Source organism: Eretmochelys imbricata, chromosome 10 (assembly GCF_965152235.1).
Source record: "Eretmochelys imbricata isolate rEreImb1 chromosome 10, rEreImb1.hap1, whole genome shotgun sequence".
Classification (NCBI taxonomy): domain Eukaryota; kingdom Metazoa; phylum Chordata; order Testudines; family Cheloniidae; genus Eretmochelys; species Eretmochelys imbricata.
Window position 1 is genome coordinate 1,767,733 of NC_135581.1, and position 26,434 is coordinate 1,794,166.

General features: G+C 46.2%; 1 protein-coding gene across 2 annotated transcripts in view; it reads right to left on the bottom strand.

Annotated features, from left to right (window-relative positions):
* Positions 1 to 22,003, bottom strand: part of USP31 (ubiquitin specific peptidase 31) — a 67,394-nt gene extending 45,391 nt beyond the window's left edge. For both annotated transcript variants that reach the window (XM_077827736.1, XM_077827735.1), the window contains exon 1: positions 21,320 to 22,003. In XM_077827736.1, the coding sequence (XP_077683862.1) occupies positions 21,320 to 21,922 (603 nt within the window). In that variant the 5' untranslated portion in view covers positions 21,923 to 22,003. The remainder of the gene's footprint in view (positions 1 to 21,319) is intronic.
* Positions 22,004 to 26,434: the final 4,431 nt, after the last annotated feature.

The window sequence follows — 26,434 nt, forward strand, 5'->3', positions numbered from 1 at the left end:
AGTCTAGCACCTGTACAGATCTACTAGGGTACACAAGCCACATGCCTTCCTTTGCTCAAGCAGCTCCAGATGACAGTGCTAAAATGCCTGTGCTGATTCACAGTAGTAAAACTGAACAAATACTTAGGCCAGCAGTGAGAAAACAGCATCAAATTCTCAGGGTAGACAAGGCCCTAAGATAGCGCCTCTACATCAGGACACAGGAAGTCTGGCAGGACAGAGTGGGGAAGCCTATTCTGCTGCCCATGCTATATAAGTTCAGTGTACAGCCTATTTCACTATACAGTAACTCCAGCATTTACCACCAACTACAATCTCACAAAAATTAGAGGGTAGAAGTGTGAAACAGGGTCACTAGGAAGAAGGGGACTTTTGCAAATTCCACACTCAGATCCTGTCTACACTGAGGGAACTACATGGACATAAACCCCTAGTGTGAGAACCTTACCCAGACACAAGTTGCTGTTCACATCAGTGCTGTGTGTCTAAACTAGGGGATCTGCATTGGTGCAGCTACATCAGTGCAGAACACTACACACAAGACCAAACAACTAGTTTAATTTACTGCTCTAATCACAAACAGTAAATAAAATCACATGGAACAGAATGATTAGCCTTTCATTTGCTGTTTCTGTTCCCTGGAACACACAAGATTCTAATGGAAAAATATGGGCCTGCTATTTTCCAGTACATCTCTGGTAGGAAACAGCTGTTAAAAGGATTTTGTACGTACACGGATGAGGCTAGCTCATTAGAGGTCTGAAAACATAATGGCACAGATGTGCACAGGAAAGATATCTATTCTTTATCTTTCAATACAGAACACCAGTGACGTTCAGACAGATTTTTATCACACACAAACCTCATTCTGCATTTGGAAGATGATGTTAGAGGCAGAACATCCCATACTGAGAGAGAGAGAGATCTCCATAGCACCAACGTGTCCACCTCCACCCTGCTCCACACACACACACACGCCCCTCCCCAGCCAGCTATCCTTCTCTATAAAGGTGAAATAGAAATCCGGAAACTGCAGAGTTTGTTTCTCCAAGAGCAAAACACCATGGAACTAAAAAGGGGTTGGACAGTCAAGATCTTCTATTTGTCCCCAAAACAGGACACAGTGTCCCTGAAACACTGGAGACTTGAACCAAAAAGCCACCTGGGCTTGCAATGACTGGTGTGAGGCCACCACATGTTCCTTCCTGGCCTGCCCGCCACTGGGCTGACTCCTCCATCGTGGGACCAGCATGGCCTCCAGATACAGAGGACAGTACAGAGGAGGAGCTGCCTTAACTGTAGGCAGGGAAATGGTGCCAAGGATACAGAAGCAGATGAAACAGTCTCCCTTCCCCACACCCTTAACAGTAGCAGTATCAACTGGGGTTGGGGGGGGAAATGAGGCAGAAATAGAAGAGGTAATACAGCAACAAAGGAAGGGTTTGTTTAGAGTAGGAAGAAAGCCAATGTTGACCTAATCTCAGCCTAAACACATCGGCCAACTCTGAGCAAACCTCAAGCTTTTTTCCCCACCAGATGTATCCAAAGAGGAGACTGAATCCCAGGGGAGGCTGCAACAGGAAGAGGGATTCCACGTTCCTCTCCCTGCCCCACCGACTGCAGTGCCTCCTTGGGGACAGAGAAGGAAAGGGCATCTCTGTGAGGGGGCAAAGAGAAAATGTTTGGGGGGGGGGGGAGAACACACAAAAACAGAGCACAAATACAAAATGGGGAAAGGAAATGCCGTTGCTTCCCAATAGAGAGATAAGAAAACACAGAGAGGAAACAGTGGGGGGAAAGCTCTGCCCAACACTCCTGTCACATTCCAGCGTGCAATGCATACCAATGAGGGGTTCCATCCCCCCCTGCCCTGAAACCTTGGGTGCCTCACAAAGTTCTGCTGTTGTATCTCCTAACCTGGGTCACTCTCAAACAGCATGCAGGGCACGCCCTGAGTGTCTGTGTATAGCTGCAGCCCTGGTCCAGCAATTCTGACTCGAGGAGCCTGTCAGCTACATACCAGCTACACTCTGACCTCCAGCAGCCTTGCTTACTATGTGCAGGGTGACCCCAACACACTCCCAGTCCCAAATTTTCCCCAAAATGTGTATTCTGCACTGTCCAGCCCTCTCCTGGGCAGTTCAGTTAAAGTAGCAAACTACTGGAAATTTGTTCCCTTACAGGGGCAAGAGACCTAATATCTGGAGTTACCCAAACAGTTCAGTTTAAACTCTAGATTAGTTTTGATTAAAAACAAGTTTATTTAACTTCAAAGAGATATAGTTGTACTCACTCAAGGCAGTAAAGTCAGAAATGATTACAAAATAAAATGCCTTCTAGTAGCTAAAACTTAAACTAGATTTGATTCAAAGTAAAATCCTCACCACATTACCAGCTACGCTGCTGACCACTACGCTGCTGACCACATTTTCAAATCAGAATCACACCCAAAGTCAAAAGGCTGGTTCCTTTGTTTTCTTAGATAAGACAGAGATAAGGAGAGAAAAAGATAACTTGGGGTGATTTTTATAGTCCAGTCACACTTTGAAATGCGTTGTCCTGAGGGTTACCCAGGGACAAAGTATCTTCCAGCTGACAGGACAGAACCACAGAGTGTCCTGGTGAAAGAGGTTCTATGTTGCTGCTACTAAAAGGCAGATCAATCTATTCCTGTCCCCGCCTCATTGCCAAAAATGGCCACCAGAACAGTGATCGCCAATCAACTTTTATGACAGCTCGCTAGAGGAATCAGCTTGTCCTTTGTCTTTGAGTTACCGGTTTACCCTTATAGCTGTTCCAAGAACCCTGTTTACTGCTTAAATATATTTACTTCAGTTTACATGTATTTGTTTAGGATACACCTGTTTAACTACTGCGTAGTCAGGGCTACATAGGTTTGAACATGTGCTAACAACGTCCTAGGGGGGAATTCATAACTTTACATATAATGTTGCTACGCACACTGCTCCATGATATTATTGACCAGTGAGTTATTAGTTTTCAAATGATACCTCCCAAGGCATATTCTGTACAAAGATAATTACACTGGGGTGCAGGGTGTGAATATGGGGGTGCATTCGGTCACAACCAACTCCCCAGACAGAGGGAGGCTTAGCATCCCCCAGATTTCCAGCTGATCTGGAGAGTCATTCCTCAAACAAGTGTTAGATGGTGGCAACCAGGCACGGGCTCAAGCACAAGTGCCACATCTCCTGCAGCAGAGGATGCAGCAGACCTTAGGTCACCATCAACTCGCCCTTCAATTTAAGAAGGATCAGATATGGGGGAGGGATCTGGGGAAGGGAGAGGGGGGATAGCCAAAATAATCCTCTCACTAACCCTCCCAAAAGTCCTAATCCTAGACCTACAAAGGGCTAAGTGGCAAGGGGGGGTTAGCACACAGTCACATGGCTACTAAAGCCATTGGGAGAAAGAGGTCTCTCCACAGGGCTTTTTGGCTTCTTGGTGGTGAACATTCTGGAACATGGGGACTAACAAGAAAGATCAGCCAGTCGGAAGACTGTGGCACAAATTCACTTCATCATGATTTCTACTCTAGTTTAAGATGGGTCAGAAGGACAGTCCTTTGAAATGGCACATTTGTATTTCAAAACAGTACCTCTCAAAGACTGTTGTATCCCAGTGAATAGAAAAAGCCACCTCCTATCTCAAAAGGTAGACATTTCAAGAAAGCTTTTATATACTTAGTCCACAGAGAAACACCCAGTTTTATGGCTCCTGGTGAAGTTTTGCTCCAGGTTTTATAGGGCTCCCTCACGGCTGAGTATGTTTGTATGTACTACAGTTAACCTTCCTAGCCTTCGCACATAAAGTAATGCCATCTGGCCAGACAAACAGTAAGCCATCCATTATTATTGTGTAGATGGAGAGGAATAAGCCACATGCAAACAACATCTCAATGGCTGTTTAAAAGCTCCCTGCTCTGTCTCAGATGGACATTAAGCTGACAATGCACTGAGCTCACCACTAGCCTCCCAAGCATGTTTGACTGTCATGCTACCCTGGTACTAAAAATAAGGTGCTTATAACTTTGATAAACTGAACCCTTTTCCTTTGTGAGAGATTTTACAGCCTCGTAGTAAATTCAGTCTTTCAGAATTTAAGAAAGAAATACAGCCATCAATTGGCCATCATGAAGATCAATCAGGCTTTACCGTCTTACTGCATATGAAATTGCTAGGAGAAGCGTTAAGGCTCTTTAACCTTATCCAAAATTGCTTAATGAGTCTTGTTGCCAAACACAGCTAAGCATGGCATTCCAAAGAGGAAAGCGGAAGCCTCTCTGGCAGCCCCTCCCCCCGAAGCTGCTGCTATGTTCTGTTCAACACCAGAGCACTCGCCTTCTTCAGAGAGACAAGTGTGGTAATTTGCTTTTCCCTAAAGAAAGTCACAGCCTCAATAGAAACTGAGCATATTAAGAAGCAGCACAGTGGATTCCTACCCCATGTTTCATACAAATTCATAGATCAATGAACACTGCCCAGCTTTCCCTATGCCAGCAGCCTGGCAAAACACTAGCAGTTAGCCCCATTCCTCTAGTTTTAACCTTTAACCTATTTCTAGTTTTCTCTAATTTTGTTGAAGAAAAAACAATTTGTCAGGGACACCATAATCATAAGCCTTCCAGTAAAATAACCCACTCCTTTGGTCACGCAGCAATTGGGGATGGTACTGTACAGACAACCCTGCTATTAAAAATATAAACATTCAGTGAATCAATCGATATAGCTAGACCTGGGTCTCAATGCTACTGGGCAAAATACCAAGGGATGGGATGCTGTTTTCACATGAGCAGGATTCAAAATGTAGTTAAAATGCAGAGACAGGGCACAGGATTGGGACTCAGGAGACCTTAGTTCCCCGCCACTGACCTGCTGTGCAATCTTAAGCAAGTTACTTCCCTTTGCAGTTTTCCTTCCCACCTTTTTGCCTCATATCTCAAATTAGATTGTAAACCCACTGGGGCAGGGACCTTGCTTTTATTTCTTCTGTAAAGCTCCTAGCACATTTCATGTGCTGTAAAATGTGAGAACTTAACTGTCATGTCAGTCACATCCAAAATGATCAGATGTCACTAACTATTCTTAAAGGCCAAATTTCAAATGGGGCCTTGAATAGGCTCAATTCCGTGGCAAGCACACTCATTTATAAATGCTAGGCTGCAAATGAAGGGTTAGGACATATGGATTAATTTCAGTCTCATTGGAACAAGTCACTCACTTATTTTATCATGTCCCAGTGGGTGACTAAAAGGGGCAGCTTGATGTTTTTGCTGCTTATGCTTTGGCTGTATGATAAAAATTGTGACATAAGTTACAGTGCCCAGCCACCTCTGAGATCACACACCTCATTAGAAAAAGCTTTTAGGGCTATCTGGCAAAGCAACATACAGCTATAACTGTAAAGTTGCTTACCCCTCCTTGTGTTTGTTTCCTTTCCCTTCTAAAAATGTCAGGCCTCATTGCCACTCTTCTTCCTTACTGCAGACCTGGCTTTACAATGGAGACAGCTTCTTCTGACTGTTCAACATTGAAATTTGCTTTCCGTTTCTAACTTCCTTCTCCTTTACCACCCACAGCCTAACCCACTCAAATTGCCAGCAAACCACTGAACTTGACAGATCAAAGCAGCAGCCTGATGACGACCTAATCTCAGTGAGCCCGCCTCAAGGTCAGAGCAAAAAGGCAGCAAACACTGACTAGCATTTTGAAATATGTTTGGGGTCTTCTAGTAGCAACTACAGACAAGTAGTAAAAGCAAAGCTCAGATTTTATTGATGATTAAAACAAAAAAAATTAACTTGGGAAGACTACCAGAGACTTTAGCGAATAGCAGGTCACATTTACTCCCGATAACATGCCAGAAGTGCTTCAATTGTTTTAAAGTAAAGTTTAAAAACCTTCTGTTCAATTTTAGTAAGAAAAGGCACCTGACAATGATACCAACTAACAGAGCAGCTGTGGGATTAGCACTCAATTTACCACATCTATACTAACCTTTTTTTTGGAAGTCTCCCACCATTACATCTCTACCAGTGGTAGCAAAGATGGGGCAACGGCGTTTCAAGTCACCTTGCCTAGATCTACGCCAGCCTAGAGAAGCACAGTGCCAAACATCCAGCAGTCTACACTAGCGCTACCAACACGTGAAACTGGCTGAAAAAGGCAAACATGACGTGACTGGGTTCAAGCCTGCACCCCATCCCCTCGCGCTGAAGCAGAACGGACAGGCTGGAGTGATCACTCGCTGAGTGGAGCGCGCTCCATAAACACATTACTGCCTCACTGCAAACTCCACTAAACATGATCAACTGGGAAATGCTTCCGAAACAAGTTTTAAACGGTGCATTGAGTTGCTTCTTTCACAAGAAGAACTATCCATACAACAGGAAAATGGTGGGCCTGGAGCCAAGGTTAGAACCACATACTGTTTCATGTTTCAGAATAGCAGCCGTGTTAGAGAGTATTCGCAAAAAGAAAAAGGAGGACTTGTGGCACCTTAGAGACTAATAAATTTATTTGAGCATAAGCTTTCGTGGGTGGTGGGGGGGAATAAACAGGGGGAAATAGTTTTACTTTGTATAAGACCCATCCACTCCCAGTCTCTATTCAAGCCTAAGTTAATTGTATCCAATATGCAAATTAATTCAAATTGCCAACTGGATACAATTGACTTAGGCTTGAATAGAGACTGGGAGTGGATGGGTCATTATACAAAGTAAAACTATTTCCCCATGTTTATTCCACCCCCCACTGTTCCTCAGACGTTCTTGTCAACTGCTGGAAATGGCCCACCTTGATTATCACTACAAAAGGTTTTTTCCCCCCCAACTCTCCTGTTGGTAATAGCTCACCTTAAGTGATCACTCTCGTTACAGTGTGTATGGTAATACCCATTGTTTCATGTTCTCTATGTATATAAATCTCCCCACTGTATTTTCCACTGAATGCATCCGATGAAGTGAGCTGTAGCTCACGAAAGCTTATGCTCAAATAAATATACTGTTTCATATACAACTATTTTAAAACAAACATGCAATTGACCTTTTGCACAGAATAAAAAGAACTGACCACTATGCTGAACGTGCAGGGTACAAGATATTAAACTCTGACCTGAAGGGGGATCCTATTGCCCGTATAATAATGAACTGGTTTCCTAAAAGACTATCTTTTAGTCTAATGCATGGGATGGAAGCTAAGAAGCTCATGGCCCAAATGACTGCATGTGTAGGGCAAAAGTTCTGCCCAGAAGGTCAGCATGGGCCAGGCAGCCCAGGCCAGGCAGCAGTCTGGGAATTTCTAACCTCTCTCCATCTACCAGGAAAGTAGGATCAATAGCAATGGACTTAAGCACTCATTAAGAGTCACCTTTTTAAAGGTCAGAAGCAGAATTAACAGATGAATGACCAGAGTCCAATGTTTATCCAACTTACAAAGAAACTGAGCTTTACTGTCCCTATAGAAGTCAGTGATCACAAGGCAGCATGTGTTAACGTTTGGATAAAAGACATATAACCAATCTGTACTAAAAGAACTGCCTTTACGCAGGATGTAGTTCAATTGTCTATTGCAGCCGTTTGCAAACTTTTTTTTTCGCGGACCACTTGAAAATTGCTAAGGGCCTCAGCGGACCACTTAATGATCTTTCCAGTTGTTGTTTGTACTGTTAGGTAACTATTGTAAAGCACTTTGGATAAAAGCGCTATATAAAAAAAAAACCTTAATTAACTTTTTTTTGTCTACAAATGAAAGCACACAACTCAGATTTTAATATCAGTAGTCTTACCTTTCTAATGCGATGGATGTGCCCTCTCTCCCCCGCCTCAGCAGCCCCCGAACTGGAGCTGGGAAGGAGGAGAGTCACTCTCCAGCAGCCGCAGCCCTGGAGCTGGGGAAAGTCGCCTCTTTCTCTGTCCTCCACAGCGCTGCATGTCCCAAATTCCCTCAATCCCTCCTCACCCCACTGCCCCCTCCCACCTACTCCCCAAGGCCACTACCTTATCTTACAAGTGTGTCTTCTCCAGGGTCCAGGCACCTAATTAGTGGAGCCACGCCTGTGTGGCTCCACTAATTAGGTGGGTGGCCCATCACTCTCTCATGTGCGGCCGCTCAGGCACGCACCTTAGAGGGAACTATCCGCAGACCACCTGAATTGAGCTTGTGTGCCATTGGTGGTCCGCGGACCACAGTTTAAGAGCCTCTGGTCTATTGCAACAGAGCTAGCTCTTATTTAAGCAGATTGAAACCAGAAATATTTTATTATTTCTACTAGGACTTCACATAGCAAGCTCATACCATAGTGGGAGTTGTCAACAGTCAGCAGTGGAAGGCAATAACCCATTCCTGGAAACATGTCAGTGGTCTTAGGAAAGCACTGCTTCATACCATAGTGATGATATTCAAATACATATATTGGATCAATTTATTCCTTCATCCCTAGATTTGCTCAACATTTCACCATTTGTACAGATTTGACCTAAACTGATACAGAACATAACGAACTTGTACTAACTGGTAAGAAATTTCCCTGTTACACAAGAAGCATTCCTCTCTCAGAGGTTTTATTTATATAAGGATTTCATTGTTCATACCACATGCACTTTGAACACATTTGTCCACAGAACATTTTGCTTTACTACTGTCCCTGGATTGCACACAAATGCTGTTGTGGAGTACGGGCAACTCTTCTAGCAGTAAAATTCCTATGTTTCTACTCCCCCACATACAGGCGCACGTCCCCAGAAGTAAAGCCTCTGAGGATGGATTGCTCTTTCCCCCACATAGATGGTTTAGATTCTCCACCTTTTCAAACATTGACACTTACAATATCTAAACCAATGATTGTGCACTAACTCCATCCAGCATGAGATGCTACCTCTGTCCAAGGTGCAGAAGCAGTAACATTCATTAAAGCCAATTAAAGTGCCTCATATTCTAAATATTCAACACTCATCCTGACCTTTAGCTACCACCATCCCTAATTTGTGCAGTCAGTTCCACAGTGATGTCTGTGTATGGTATTTCTAATGCACCCAACACTACCCTGCACTTGGTTTTCCCAGGACTGTGGATTGCTAAATTTTGCAGAGCAATTAACTACATCCAGTTCTAAGACTTCAGCACCACCACAATATTTACAAGATTGCTTCTCATGGTACTGGTGCTTACATCAAGAATGTCCCCAAAGCATGTGCATCTTGAAACCCTAGGATTTATTTCTATACAAATACTAAGTATTATAAATTACACGAACAATAGAATGGGTGCAGTTTTGTCAATATAGCATAGTGATCAAATTTATAGCACTCCTGGCAGTTATCCATCAGCTCTGCTAAGAATTCAGCTCAGGATCAAATGTCAAAATTTACAAAATACAAATGCTCCTTTAAATCAAAGTTACCAAAAAAAAAAAAAAAAAAAAAAGGGCAGTCCTCAACTCGTAGAATGTAAAGCATCACCATCAACATGCTCTAGCCAACTAAGGATGCTTTACAGCCTATGTACTCAGGTCCTGAGTTGACGGGCAGTTAGTATGTAAAGTTCAAAAGAGAATATATAATATTGTTCCCAGGAGAAGCCCCATGAGAAGAACAAGAGCCCAAGGAAGGCCAGTTAGGGGAGTTTGGAGAGTGCTGAAAGTGGGATTTTCAAAGCCTAATTCTCACTGCTTTTAATGGAAATTGGACACCGAGATCCTTTAAGCAGCTTTAAAAATCTCTCTGGCACAGATTGTTCTGTGTGTGTTAGAGCCCAAAGCTGTTCAGAGGAAGAAATGGCAAGCCTGAGGCACAGCTACTGCTTACCCAGCAATTGCGTGTTGCCAATCCCACAACATTACCAAGAGGAAAAGGAAGCAGAGGCTGCGAAATTGGCACTAGTTAGCAGAGCTGCTGCTCTCATTAGGCAGAAAAAAGGCCGAACAGCCAGGAGAAGCTGGTCGTTGCATTGTGTCAGGGCCACAGGAAGCAGAGCCACAGGAAGCAGAGTCCCCCCAAGCAGAGAGCGGGAACACACGCCACCTCTACATTCAACAGTGCTTCTTCCGCAGAATCTCCCCCTCCAACCCTGCCCAGCTCCATTACATAGTGCTATTCTCCCAAAGCTAGTGCCGAGAAGCTACTGTACAAACACACAGATGCAAGTATCAAGACATCAGAGGAGAGGAAGAGCTGCCATCAAGTCGTTTTTCTAAAAAGCCAGAGACCATGTGAAAACTCGGGAGAAGAAGGGCTAATGTCTGGCAAAGAGAGATTTAACAGAGTACAATTACAATAAGAACAAGTTAAAGCGATTCTATAGTTCTAAATGCAGACAAAGATGTCGAGTCCCCTGGCAGGCTAGAATCCATCTGCTGGGCAGGAGTTCGCAATCTGGGAGGAGATTATCTCAGCTGCATGCCTCACTGCATCTCTGCCCCCTTTCTGGTCTCCGGGAGAGCCCTCCCCCCCGGTCAGGCCCCATGCCTTTACCTCTCCTGGGACAGAATTCCATAATTCTCCCACTCTTACCCAGCATGCTGTAGCCCAGGACCCACTGCACCAATCACAGTTATCAAGCAGGTCTGACTAGGTTCTTCCCTTGAGGAATTCTGGACCAGTGGTCACTACATATACCAAACAGCTTCCTCAAAACCAAATCATTGCTATGTTGTTTATTGTTTAGTAGGAACAAAGCACTTAGAGAAAAAGGATTTTAGAACAATATACTTGTATGTCTATCTTATCTAGTGGTTTACCATCCCCAATGGTAACCTAGATAGGCCTACCCTCTTCAGACACCTCCAGCTGGTATCTGTATCTTAATCAAGTTCCCCAAACAACTCCCCCCTCTCAACAGGCAGAGAGTCCCTTTTTACATTACTACAGTCCTTTTGAGCTTCTGGCTCCCTCCGGTCGGAGCACTGTCTCTCAACAAATCAGGTGTTCGCTGAGAAGTGGCTTATCTTGAGCTAGGCTTATTAAAATTTAGGACTGGAAAGTACCTTCTCTTCAAGATAATTTGCTGCTTTTTCTCTTCCAGCTTATTTTTTCATACAGCCTCCTGTGATGCTATCTAATTAAAATATGACCATGCAAATCATTGCTGCTACCACTGTTAGATAATTGCAACGAATCTTATACAAAATGTGACACGTGGCCAGAAAGGGTTAAGCAGCTTGCAGGATAATTGACCCAGAATCAACCATTAGAGAGATGGTAGAACAGTATGTAAATGGTCATTAGGGCCATTCCATGGTAGATGGTCTAGAACTTTGAAATGCAAACGTGTATTGTTAGAAATTAGAGGTGATATTAATTGTATGTATGTACTCATATCTTGTTAAATGCAAGCCATGTAAACACACAGTTCCTGTCACTATAGCTATTGATTCAGAGATCAAAAGGGAATATTAACATTTAGATTAATCTTGGGTGCAATAATGTCATTGTGTATGTGTCTCTTTAAAGTTTGTGATAGACTGCCTAATGGATAAATTGCCTTATGTTAAATTGGGTAGCTAATCACCAGTGATTCTTAGGAAATCAAAGTATCCGTGATTGCCTATTGTTCGCCTAAGGACTCCGAACTGTATAAAGATGCCTTGGGTCTCAATCCATTTTATCTCAGATCTGCTTGATGCTTCATGCAGGGGAAGCTTAAGCCCAAGATTGAGATCTCCAGCCCTAACCTGGAATTACCCTGAATATAATTATTGGACTATAACCTATGACTAATTCTGAAAGAACTCTTTGCAACTACAAAGCTCACCATCTCTGCTATGAATCAATCTCAAGAATTGTACTCATGTCTGTACGTATACTGATCTTTTAACCAATACTCCCTCTTTTTTTAAATAAATATTAGTTTAGTTAATAAGAATTGGCTGTAAGCATGTATTTGGGTAAGATCTAGAATATTCATTAACCTGGGAGGTAATGTGTCCGAGCCTTTGGGATTGGTAGAACTTTATGTGATGAAGAAGATTTCCAGTAATCCTCCTCATATTTGACTTGGGTGTCTGGGTGGAGGCCTGAGGCTGGGTGGCTTTAAGGAAACTGTGTTGCTGGCTTCTGAGGAACCAGTGAGGTATTAGAGAAGTCTGTTTTGTGCTGGAGGTAAATTTAAGTATTGGAATATCCACCAGCTTTGGGGATTGTCTGCCCCATCCTGGCCACTATGGATGTAGAAGCCCTCTACACCAACATTCCACACAAAGATGGACTACAAGCCGTCAGGAACACTATCCCCGATAATGTCACGGCTAACCTGGTGGCTGAACTTTGTGACTTTGTCCTTACCCATAACTATTTCACATTTGGGGACAATGTATACCTTCAGATCAGCGGCACTGCTATGGGCACCCGCATGGCCCCACAGTATGCCAACATTTTTATGGCTGATTTAGAACAACGCTTCCTCAGCTCTCGTCCCCTAAAGCCCCTACTCTACTTGCGCTATATTGATGACATCTTCATCATCTGGACCCATGGAAAAGAAGCCCTTGAGGAATTCCACCATGATTTCAACAATTTCCATCCCACCATCAACCTCAGCCTGGTCCAGTCCACACAAGAGATCCACTTCCTGGACACTACAGTGCTAATAAACAATGGTCACATAAACACCACCCTATACCGGAAACCTACTGACCGCTATTCCTACCTGCATGCCTCCAGCTTTCACCCTGACCACACCACACGATCCATCGTCTACAGCCAAGCTCTGCGATACAACCGCATTTGCTCCAACCCCTCAGACAGAGACAAACACCTACAAGATCTCTGTCAAGCTTTCTTACAACTACAATACCCACCTGCGGAAGTAAAGAAACAGATTGATAGAGCCAGAAGAGTTCCCAGAAGTTACCTACTACAGGACAGGCCTAACAAAGAAAATAACAGAACGCCACTAGCCGTCACCTTCAGCCCCCAACTAAAACCCCTCCAACGCATTATTAAGGATCTACAACCTATCCTAAAGGATGACCCAACACTCTCACAAATCTTGGGAGACAGGCCAGTCCTTGCCTACAGACAGCCCCGCAACCTGAAGCAAATACTCACCAACAACCACATACCACACAACAGAACCACTAACCCAGGAACTTATCCTTGCAACAAAGCCCGTTGCCAATTGTGCCCACATATCTATTCAGGGGACACCATCACAGGGCCTAATAACATCAGCCACACTATCAGAGGCTCGTTCACCTGCACATCCACCAATGTGATTTATGCCATCATGTGCCAGCAATGCCCCTCTGCCATGTACATTGGTCAAACTGGACAGTCTCTACGTAAAAGAATAAATGGACACAAATCAGATGTCAAGAATTATAACATTCATAAACCAGTCGGAGAACACTTCAATCTCTCTGGTCACGCAATCACAGACATGAAGGTCGCTATCTTAAAACAAAAAAACTTCAAATCCAGACTCCAGCGAGAAACTGCTGAATTGGAATTCATTTGCAAATTGGATAATTAGGCTTAAATAGAGACTGGGAGTGGCTAAGTCATTATGCAAAGTAGCCTATTTCCTCTTGTTTTTTCCTCCCCCCCCCCCCCAGATGTTCTGGTTTAACTTGGATTTAAACTTGGAGAGTGGTCAGTTTGGACGAGCTATTACCAGCAGGAGAGTGAGTCTGTGTGTGTATGGGGGTGGGTTTTTGGAGGGGGGTGAGGGAGTGAGAGAACCTGGATTTGTGCAGGAAATGGCCTAACTTCATTATCATGCACATTGTGTAAAGAGTTGTCACCTTGGATGGGCTATCACCAGCAGGAGAGTGAATTTGTGTGGGGGGGTGGAGGGTGAGAAAACCTGGATTTGTGCTGGAAATGGCCTAACCTGACGATTACTTTAGATAAGCTATTACCAGCAGGACAGTGGGGTGGGAGGAGGTATTGTTTCATATTCTCTGTGTATATATAAAATCTGCTGCAGTTTCCACGGTATGTATCTGATGAAGTGAGCTGTAGCTCACGAAAGCTCATGCTCAAATAAATTGGTTAGTCTCTAAGGTGCCACAAGTACTCCTTTTCTTTTTCTGAAACCATTCTTTAGAGTTCACCCTAATTGAGTGACCTCAGTTGGCTCCCCTGGGACCCTGGTCACACACCCTAACTAAACCAAACCAATATATTTATGCAATAAACATCTCATCAATCAGATCAACACACAGCATTCATCAGTTATAGGACAGTTCCACTTCTATCAGAGAGCTTAATGAGTAACTCCAAACATCATCTTCCCACAATGGAGCCTTACCTTAAAGTTGGAATTGGTTGCAGACACCATCTGTGGATCTACCCGCAATGGATTACACACAAAGCATCGGTCTGGAACAACGATAATCCAGTGGAACTGGGTAAGCAGTTTTATTAGTGTATAATGAGCTTTGGACACCCCCTTTATCAGAGGCCAGGACATAAATCCAGGGCTTTATTTAAAAATAAAACAGGTCCTAGGAGACTGGAGAGATCCTGGGACACTCACAAAACATGGCACATCTGACCAAAGAGTGGATAGTGATTCTAGCTCTATAAACATTATCTTTTCACTACAGAACTAGCTACAGCAAGCTCCACAGAGTTACCACGAGAGGTATGTTCTACAAACTCTCTGTCTTAACCGGATTTTCTGGATTTTTTAAAAAAAATACGATTATGTGATTCATGGACCATGGGTTAGGCAATTTCTCACAGGCAAACTGAACGGGAAGAACACACCTTAACCGCTACAGAAACATAGTGAAGGATAAAGGGTGTTTGGAGCCTTCATCCACTCTGAGGTGCCTGTCAATAAGGGTTCAGAGGGAGGTGCCCTCTCTCAGAGGACAAGTCGTAAGGGCAAGCAGATAGAAGAGACACTCAAGGACCAAGGAGGAGACAAGAGTCAGCAGGGGTGCAAGTGACAGTAGGAGTCAACAACCCCGGCAGATCAGCATTTTCTCCCCATCCCAACTTACTCCACAGAGAGAAGGGAAAATTGTGTTTGTCCAGCAACTGTCCAGCTCCATCCCAAGTCACAGAGCAGAGGGGACTGGAATTTCCACAGCATGCTGGCTGCTACACTAACAGTTATAGGAACTTTACCTTTGGGTAGTTATTTTCTGGTAACAAGCTTTTAGGGCTTCCAAAAAGTCTGCACACGAAGTTATTAGGATGGGGTGCAATATTGCTCTCCTCTAGATACCTTCAAACTTCAACAAACATATTAAAGACTGACTAAGGAAAGGATAGAATTAGGAAACAGTGTGTTGCTTCTGATAACAGGATAACATTCGTTTAGCTAAAAGAAAAGGAGGACTTGTGGCACCTTAGAGACTAACAAATTTATTTGAGCATAAGCTTTCGTGAGCTACTGGCACTGAGTAAGGTCCATCTTCACATCTGCAAGGAGTGAGCAAGCAGGTTTATACCAGATACAAAGTGATTTGATGATTACACTCTGTCATGTGCTAGCTAGGCTGCCTCTTTACAAGGGGCAAGCTGTTTCTAGTGAATTTACTTTTTGCATTCTCTGTCCTGAAGTGTAACCATCCTGAGCCTGCAGTTAAATCCTGTGTTTAATGGGATTATTTGCTAACTGACAGATTTGCACAATGCCTCTTTAAAGGTATAAGTAAATACTCTTGTGTGGCTAAGGCGGGGACTGTAAAGTATGGGAAAAAGTAGAACTTGAATTTTTCCATTTAAAAGCGAGAGCTAAATGAATGGTTTCAAAGTAGCAGCCGTGTTAGTCTGTATCTGCAAAAAGAAAAGGAGGACTTGTGGCACCTTAGAGACTAACCCACTTATTTGAGCATAAGCTTTCATGAGCTTTTCTTTTTGCGGATACAGACTAACACAGCTGCTACTGTGAAACCAGTAAGTTAGGGTGTGAATCTATTGTCCGTGTGGCCCCTCTGAATAGGATAAACAGGAGTATATCAAAGCATGCTAGGGACCTTTTAGTGCATTGCAGCAGGGTTCACACGGACAGCTAGTGAGCTTAGATTTACACTCCATCTTACTGACTTCATTCAGACAATCCCTCAACAGCATTCCCCATGATATGTTGCTTGACAGATCATCCAGAAGGCTCCTCAGGTGACTCAAAAGATGGTATGTGAGAGAGGCATATAACGAATGCCTAGAAAGAGGTGTTCACCTAGCAGTTGTGGGGTTTTTGAGAGGAATGGGAATGCAGAAGAAAAGAGTGCTACTAAAACCTTTTGAAGGCAGGAGTTATTTCTATCTAGGTATCATTGTTATTAATCATGAACATGATGGTAGTGCTTAAAGACTAAACAAGTGAGGCCTCATGGATGCATTGTACAAGCACAAGAGTAGTAGATGTTCCCTTCCCCCACTTCCATCGCCATTTTGTCACTGCAATGTAAACTCCTCTGCAATCTGAAGTCATTTATAAATTTCCAAATGCAAGTTCAACTGATTATTTGATCATGGCAGTCGAAGGAGTAATTGGTAACAGTTTATACGATCCATTCAAAGACTAGTTTTTAGACTGTGGACTCCTTGGGACAACACTGTCCTTTCTCTATTCAGGAAGCACTTTGCACACTCCAGACACTATCAGAAAAAAAATGATTTGAAGTATCTGTGTCCCCAAGCATGTCTAGAAATGGTTTCATTATTCCTGCAGTTCAAGGGCTCTGTTCTTCAAGTGCTTATACAGCCCAGCACGATACTCAGTATTGAAAACTCAAGTGTTCACTCACATGAGGACCCCACACAGCAACTATGCACAATGTAATCGCTGAATACGCAGTTAGCTGAGCCATGCACACATGACAGGGACAGCAGCTAGTGGGGCCCAGCTCACAAATGAATTAACAGACCTCCACAACAAAAAACATGGAAATAGCAGGACTGCAATGGAAAGACATCAGTGGATTTCCTGTGTGGAAACAGACAAGATTGCTGGCCATTGTCCCAAATTCAGAAGATTAGGGAGCCTAAATTGTGTCCGTGCAACCCCCAAATGGGCATTTTAACAGGAATCAAGAGGGCACACCTAGTAGATACATCGGGTGGGTCAGGATATTACTGTCTTCATCTTCAGTAAGAAAGTGCAGCATGTGAAGATTACATATTCTGGAACTTGATGGGACCTAGTTGCTCAGATCAAGGTACAGCACTGCATGCTGGGACCTGTAATCTCCACTGGTCACACCATCATTTGGATAACGGAGCCCTATAGTGCCTTCAAGAGCCACATCAGACGCACAAACCATACTTCCGGCTGCTCTTGCTATAATCCAGTACATCCTCTCTTCATCCTGCCATGCAGGAAAAGAATTCACCATTTAGATGAACAAAATGAAGTCTCCACTGTCTCTTAATCCTGCAAGGGAGCGCTGAATTTTGATGCTCCAAAGAGTCATTGTTTCAAAGAAGGTAATTTAGTAGTACTGTACTCTCACTATGCTAGGAGTAAAGTTAGCCCAGGAATAACCTCTTACTGTAGCTTTGTCAGGTGCCTTTCATCCCAAAGGACCGACAGTGCTTTAAAGACTACAGACACAAGATCACTTCCCCCACCACCACAGAAGTGACCTGACTTCTGGGGCAACCATGACAGCTATTTAACAGCACAATACTTTACAGTAGCTTTGGGCAGAAACTAAAACTGCAGAAGAAATGTTTAAGTAGGCAGAATGCACCCAAGTAAAACAGGAGTTGGCACAGATGTGGAGATTAAAATCCTCCACTCTTGCAAAAAGTGAAATTGGATATTTTCATGTGGTCAGAAACTTGGTTTGAGTGTAAGAATCTACCCTTTAAAATGAGCGACTCTGTAAGAATGGCATCTTATTATTCAACAGATCTACTTTCTGCATGTAATCAGTCAGACTTGCTCACCTGAGTGACAAAAACAAGTTTTAATTTTAACACATTAGCACTGCAGAATCCACACAGCAATGGAACAGCAAGGTGGATGCTTTCTGGGCTCTCACAAAACCAAGAGAATTGTTTATCAAGTTTCAATAGAACACTAAAAATAAAAATACTGGAGTTACTAAGGATAGAATCTGATCTGCAGAATATTTATTACTGGTGACGATACATGAGCCAGAAAGCACCTCATTTGATTTATAGCTTGAGTCTGTGGCACTATCATGTAAAATGCTAGCCCGCTTTTTTGAAGACACTTAGAAGCTAAGTTAGGTCTCTGGAGCTGCTGAAATACAAATGTTGAATCCCACAAGGCCCCTTACGGAGAAGCATGTTTCAAATTAGAACCATGCTTTGCATTCCTCCTGAAAGACAGCATCAATACAGTACTCTCCTGCACCGTGCTGGGAAGTCGTGCCCACTGAATCATGAACACCAGGTCCTACAGCACCTGCAGCTAGACTACAAAAATTGGAAGTCATGTGACAGCAACAATCAGTGGTTCTCAACCTGTGGCCCTATCAGCACACAGCTGCAGCCCATGTGACATCCTCAGGGCCACACAAATACTATATATATTGTGTGGATGTCGTCCACATAACAGAGAGAGCGCTTCATGTGCGGCCCACAGTAGTAAATAGGTTGAGAACCACTGCATTAGTGGTAAGCTGCTAGGGCAGCCATGTAAACCTGCTCTGTCCTGTCATGGTGCCATGACTACACCAGTGCTTGCAATATTCATGGCAGCAGTTGTAATACAGGTAATAATTTTTCTTGTGTAGACCAAATCTAGGGTGAGAGTTCTCCGAGGAACACCAAGAAGTAACCTAACCCAATAATGCTTCTGACTAGACCACAAGTTAAAACTATCCCAGTTTTCACATCCGGAAATAGAAATGGCAAAGAAAAAGTGTGGCCTGAGGCAAAAGCAAGCAGTTGTTACAGGAGACTACTTGAGAAAGAGTACTATTTACACAAAACAAACTGTTCATTGCTCAGCTTTGCGAACCAGAGGACTGAAGCATACCTTCTGCTCACAGCCACAAGTTGGTTCCACCAGGCAGCTTTCAATTAGCAACATGTGGGCCACATATCTAGAAATAAGAAAAGGAGGACTTGTGGCACCTTAGAGACGAACCAATTTATTTGAGCACAAGCTTTTGTGAGCTACAGCTCACTTCATTGGATACATGTTTTTATACACACAGACCATGAAAAAAAGTGAGGATGTTTTTATACACACAGACCATGAAAAAATGGGTGTTTATTACTACAAACACCCATTTTTTCATAGTCTGTGTGTATAAAAACATCCTCACTTTTTTTCATGGTCTGTGTGTATAAAAACAAACATCTTCTGTATTTTCCACGGTATGCATCTGATGAAGTGAGCTGTAGCTCACGAAAGCTCATGCTCAAATAAATTGGTTAGTCTCTAAGGTGCCACAAGTACTCCTTTTCTTTTTGCGAATACAGACTAACACGGCTGTTACTCTGAAACATATCTAGAAATAGTATTTCAGACATGTCAAGAACCCCAAAATTCTGTTCCATGGGACTTTGGAATAAGCTTTAAGACAGGAAAAGACCACCAAAATAAAGTCTGGTACACACTTAACTTGCTATGTGCCTGGTTTGGTATTGATGTTAATAAGTTAAAAACTTATCCAGAGAAGGGTTCTCAGGCAAACTAGTCCCAAGGGCAAGGTTAGCCACTGGCACATGAGACTGGATCTGAGTAAAGAGAGAGGAGGGCTAACTTAAAAGTAAACTAGTTTAAGAAGGTAAGTAGTGTATTGCTAGCATAGCCAGGTTAACAAGCAACTGCTGCTCTACAGACAAGAAACAAGCTGTTTGCAAACACTGCCAAGTTAACCTTCACGCTCGATTTCAACATTTAGTTTTTTGCTTTGCATGACAGAAGTTTCAAACTTTGAAAACTCCAATCTGCTGTTTGTCTGTTTACAGACAGCTAGCATTTTTGCTTACTGAGAACTGTGAGAAACAACATTCTCCATAGGCATTGGTTATCCCAGAGAGTCACTAGTGACTGCCATTGTACAACATGCCTTATGAATCTGCTTATACTTCAGCTAGTGGTACACATCTGTCCCAGCTTCTTAATAGAACCAAAATTAACATTTGTGGCCAAGAATAAAAAGATAAATATCCACTAAAAAGAGTTCCTTTCTCCTGAAAACACTTAATTGAAACAATAAAGGAATCTCTCTAGTGCACTGATATTCAAACTTGTTTTCTGGTGACCCAATTGAAGAAAATTGTTGATGCCTGCAACTCAGGGCTGGGGCAGAGGGTTGGGGTGCAGGGGATGGAATGCTTGGGGACATGAAGGGATGCAGGAGTGGGGACAGGGCTCTGGGTTCAGGCTCTGGGGTGGGGACAGGGATGAGGGGTTTGGGGTGCAGAAAGCAGCTCCAGGTTTGGAGGGAGGGCTCAGGGCTGGGGATTGGCAGGCAGGGTTGGTCCCAGTCAGCAGCACAGCAGAGATGCTAAGGCAGGCTTCCTGCCTGTCCTGGCACTACAGACTGCACTGTACCCCAGAGGAGGCCAGCAGCAGGTCCGGCTCCTAAGCAGAGAGCAGCAAGCGGCTCCACATGGTTCTTGCCTGCAGAGACCACACCCCCCAGCTCCCACTGGCTGGTTCACGGCCAATGGGAGTGCAGCGCCAGTGCTCAGGGCAGGGGCAGTGCCTGGAACCCCATGGCCTGCCCCCCCTAGGAGGCAGATCTGCTGTTGGCTGCTTCCAGGGCACAGTGCGGTGTCAGAACAAGTAGGAACTAGCCTGCCTTAGCCAGGCAGCACCGCTGATGCGCCTTTTAACCGCCCAGTCAGCAGTACTGAGGAGAGCCGTGGGGACCCAGTGCTTGACATTCCTTGACCCAGTACTGGGTTGTGACCCGCAGTTTGAAAACCACTGCCCTAGTGTATACCAAAGCCCTCACGCCTGTAAATAAGATAGCTAAACATTAGGTCAGCCTATGTCCTACTAAAGTATGACCTTGTATAACCTGCCTTTCCTCTTGCTTTTTCAGTTACAAGTTCTCCTCTTAGTCATTATAAACGGTGAAAGATTTCCACATAGCCCGGGGCCAGCTAATGGGCGTGAACAAGGAATGGCAGGTGCCTGTGTCGGGGACCATAGCACAGCTGTTCAATAAAAATCAGACCCAATTCAAAGAAAGCGCTGCTGAAGGCAAAACGCCCGATCAGAGGCACATGCCCGATCGGTTCGCACCCCAGCCCCTCACCTGCGCGGCTCAGTGGCGGGCGTGGCGCGGAGCACGTGTTCCACAGGTTACACCCCTGGGCCAGAGGCAGGCGCCGGGGAAAGGGCCAGCAGCGGCCCCCAGCCCAAAGGCGAGCCCAGGCAGCCGCGCCCCCGAGGCTGCCCCGCCTCACCTTGAACTCGCGGCTGTGCTGCGGGGTGTACTCCAGCGTCCAGAGCGCCCGCACCAGCTGCGCCAGCTGCTCGGTGACCTCGCCCTTGGGCGGCGGCGGGGCGGTGTCGCCGGGCGGCGGGGCGGCGTCCGCGGCGCGGGGCGGCTCGCCGCCCGCCTGGCCCCGGTAGTGCTCCAGCGCCAGGTACTCGGCGAAGAGCTCGGTGTTGCTGAGGCACTGCAGGACGGCGTTCATGAAGCACGTGTTCCCGTGGTTCTTCAGCCCGGCCACCCCGGGCACCGGCTCCAGCGCCTCGGGCGGCGTCGGCGGCGGCAGCGGCGGCTCGGGGCTGGGCGGCGGCGGCGGCGGCCGGGCCGGGTGGAAGCAGCTGCCCAGGCCGCGGGCCGCCGCCGGCGGGGGCAGGCGCGGGGGCTGCGGGCCGCGGGCCGCCTCGGGCTCGCTGCTGTAGTGCGACAGGGTGGAGAGGGTCTTGAGCACCCGGCTCATGAAGCCGCTGAGCGAGCGGGCCGAGCCCGCGCCGGCCCGGCCCCGGAACAGCCGCTTGCTGAAGGAGCGTTTCTCTGGGGGGCCGCCGGCCGGCCCGGGGCCGCCCACCCTGGACATGGCTCCTGAGCCCACGGCACATCCCCGGCGGGCGCTGCGATCAGCCGCTCGGGCCGCGGCCTCCCGTAGCCTCTGCAGCCCGGCTCCCGTCCCCGCTGGGCGGCGAGCAGAGCGGCGGGGGGGGGCTCACCGGGACTCCACGGAGCGGCGGGGGGCGGGGCCACCGCGGGTCACGTGCCCGCCGTGAGGCCGCCGGCGCCATGTTGGGCGCGGGCCGGCCCGGCGCCATCTTTACTAGGGCGGCACGTTCGGAGCCCGCCACGGGGGCCAGAGCGGGCGGCCAGGGTCCCCTTCCACTTCGATGCGCAGCCCCAGCCCCGAGTACAGCAGCGGCCCTGGCGGGAAACCTTTCCGGGGCCCGCAACGGGCGCCGTCCGCAGGATCCTGCCTAGCGCCCCCCTCAGCGCCTGCCCGCCCGGCAACCACGTCCCAGGGCCCGGGAGACCCTAGGCCGGGCAGGGGGCGGAGGGTGGCACCAGCGGCCATCTTCTGCCACCAACTGCCCTGCCTGTCCCTGGTCTGTCACCAGCTGCCATCTTCTGTCACCAGCTGCCACCAACTGCCCTGCCTGCCCAACTTTTGCCACCAACTGCCCCGCCTGTCCCTGGTTTGTCACCAGCTGCCACCTTCTGTCCCTGTTCTGTCACCAACTGCCACCTTCTGCCACCAGCTGCCCCGCCTATCCCTCTTCTGCCACCAACTGCCCTGCCTGTCACCAACTGCCACCAGCTGCCCTGCCTGTCCCTGGTCTGTCACCAACTGCCATCTTCTGCCACCAACTGCCCCGCCTGCCCCACTTCTGCCACCAACTGCCCCGCCTGTCCCTGGTTTGTCACCAGCTGCCACCTTCTGTCCCTGTTCTGTCACCAGCTGCCCCGCCTATCCCTCTTCTGCCACCAGCTGCCCCGCATGTCACCAACTGCCACCAGCTGTCCCACCTGTCCCTCTTCTGCCACCAGCTGCCCTGCCTGTCCCTGGTCTGTCACTAACTGCCACCAGCTGCCCTGCCTGTCCCTGTTCTGCCACCAACTGCCACCTTCTGTCACCAACTGCCACCAACAGCCCTGCCTGCCCCACTTCTTCCATCAACTGCCCCGCCTGTCCCTGTTCTCTCACCAACTGCCACCTTCTGTCACCAACTGCCCCGCCTGTCCCTGTTCTGCCATCAACTGCCCTGCCTGTCCCTGGTCTGTCACCAACTACCATCTTCTGTCACCAACTGCCTCGCCTGTCACCAGCAGCCCCGCCTGTCCCTCTTCTGTCCCCAACTGCCCCACCTGTCACCAACTGCCTTGCCTATCCCTGTTCTGTCACCAACTGCCATCTTCTGTCACCAACTGCCCCGCCTGTCCCTGTTCTGCCACCAACTACCTTGCCTGCCACCAACTGCCCCGCCTGTCCCTCTTCTGTCACCTGCTGCCTTGCTGGTCACCAGCAGCCATATTCTGCCACCAACTGCCCTGCCTGTCCCTCTTCTGTCACCAGTGGCCATGTTCTGTCACCAGCTGCCTTGCCTGTCACCAGCAGCTGTGTTCTGCCACAGCCTGTCACCAACTGTCCCACCTGTCACCAGTGGCCATATTCTACCACCAATGGCCACATTCTGTCACAGCCTGTCATCAAGTGCCCTGCTTGTCACTAGTAAGGTTACCACCCAGCCAGTATTTGACTGGCCTGGCTGTTTTGGGGGGGCGGGGGTTAATGGATTTGCCAGTTGCCAGAAAAATAATTTAATCTGCCGGGTTTGGTTTGTTTTTTTTTGCTGGGTCTAAAGATTTGCATTATCACAATATACTGGGATATCTAATGTTAAAAGTTTCTTTTTAGTGTATGCACAACGTGTCTCAAGTGGCATGTGACCAGGATTCATCACCAAATTTAGTCCACTGGTTGGATCACTGGCAGGGAGTGTGACGTGAACCATGTTTCATGCCCCCCCCAAAAGTTTCTGTGTCTAGATAAAGATGCTGCAGTGTTCATACTTCCATAGTTAAGCAATAACAGATCAAAACTGTTGAAAATGTAGCAGCTGTCTGCCCACCAACACGCAAGTGCACTGTGCTTGTGTGTGAGAGAGGATTTGAGTCGCGAGGGAGGAGACGTGAGGCATATTAAATAATGGAAGATGAGGGCAATGGTGCAAGTGATCCTACTACACCCCCGAAAAAAAATCTCGCACATTCAGTGACAAGAAACAAACTACAAAGACCGGCTGGCAAAATGTGCTGATAAAACAAATGTCCGTTTATTATCAATGATGTTATCAATCTTATCTATATGTGTTATCTCTCTAGATACTATAAGTGGCTGTTGAAGGGGGGGAGTTGTGGAGTTACCTTGTCATTTGGGTTATGGCAAGCGTGCCTTGTTGGGGGAAGGGGTTGCTGGGTTTTTTGCATTTCAAAGATGGTAACCCCAGTCACCGATGGCCGTGTTCTGCCACTAACTGCCCCACCTGTCACTAGTGGCCATGTTCTGCCACCAGCTGCCCTGCCTGTCACCAATGGCCATGTTATGTCACAGCCTGTTACAACTTCCCCATCTCTCACCAGTGGCCATGTTCTCATGGAGGACAGGAGAGATACTCAAGGACTGGAAAAGGGCAAATACAGTACCTATTTGTATAAAGGGGAATAAGGAAACCCAGGGAGTTATAGACCGGTTAGCTTCACGTCAGTACCTGGCAAGATAATGGAACAAATAATCAATTTGTAAGCACCCAGAACAAAATAAGATGATGAGTAACAGTCAACATTGATTTGTCAAGAACAAATCATGTCTAACCAACCTGATATCCCCCTTTGACTGGGTAACAAGCCTTGTGGGTAGAGGGGAGCAGTATATACGATATACCTCGACTTTAATAAGGCTTTTGACACTGTCTCACACGGTCGCATAAACAAACTAGAGAAATACAGCCTAGACAAACCTACTATAAGGTGGGAGCAAAACTGCTTGGGAAACTGTACTCAGAAGCCAATGCTCAAACCACTGAGCTATCTCTCCTCCTCAGAGAGTAATTATCAATGGTTCACAATCAAGCTGGAAGGGCATATCGAGTGCCGTCCTGCATGAATCTGTCCTGGGTCTGGTTCTATTCAATATCTTCATAAATGATTTGGATAATGGTATATAGAGAGTACACTTATAAAGTCTGTGGATAATACCAAAATAGGAAGGGTTGCAAGCACTTTGGAGGACAGGATTAGAATTCAAAATGATCTTGATAAACTGGAGAAATTGTCTGAAAATTCATAGGATGAAATTCAATAAGGATAAATGCAAAGTATTACACTTAGGAAGAAATAATCAACTGCACAAATACAAAATGGGAAATGAGTGCCTAGGAAGGAGTACTGCCAAGAAAAGAATCTGGAGGTTATAGTGGATCACAAATTAAATGTGAGTTAACAGTATAATACCATTGCAAAAAAAGCAAAATCATTCTGGGATGTATTAGCAGGAGTGTCATAGGAAAAACATGAGAAGTAATTCTTTTACTCTACTCAGCACTGATAAGGCCTCAACTGGAGTAGTGTGTCCAGTTCTAGGCACCACACTTTGGGGAAAATGTAGATAAATTGGAGAAAGTTCAGGGGAGAGCAACAAAAAATGATTAAACATCTAGAAAACATGACGTTGAGGAAAGATTGAAAAAAATTGATTTGTTTAGTCTGGGGAAGAGAAGACTGAGGTGGGACATAACAGTCTTCAAGTACAAAAAAGGTTGTTACAAAAAGAAGGGTGATAAACTGTTCTCCTGAGGACAAGGCAAGAAGTAATGAGCTTAGATTGCAGCAAGGGAGGTTTAGATTAGACATTAGGAAAAACTTCCTTACTCTAAAGGGTAGTTAAGCACCAGAACAAATTACCTAGGGAGGTTGTGGGATTTCCATCATTGGAGGTTTTTAAGAACTGATTAGACTGACACCTGTCAGAGATGGTCTAGATAATACCTTAGTCCTGCTGCAGTGGGCAGGGGACTGGATTAGATGACCTATTGAGGTCCCTTGCAGTTCTACATTTCATAGAATTGTAGGACTGGAAGGGACCTCGTGAGGTCTTCTACTCCAGTCCCTGCACTCATGGCAGGACTAAGTTATTATCTAGACCAAGGGTCTCAAACAGCGGCCAGTGAAGTTATTTCCTGTGGCCTGCCATAGGCACTGACTCCACCAGCAGCCAAGCTGCCCTCCACCCCTTCTTCCCCCCCGAGCACGCTGCATCCCTGCTCCTCCACTTACCTCCCAGCACATCCCGCCACTGAACAGCTGTTTGGCGGCACTTAGGACTTTCCGGGAGGGAGGGGGAAGGAGCAGGGACACAGCATGCTCAGGGGAGGAGGCAGAGAAGAGGCGGGGCCAGGGCGGGAATTTGCGGAAGGGGTTGGAATAGGGCGGAGTTGGGGTGGGGACTTTGGGGAACGGATTGGAATGGGGGTGGGGCCTCGTGGACTAGACCAGCAGTCTGAGGTATGAATTTCAGCATGTATGGTTCTTTGCTGTGAGTAGT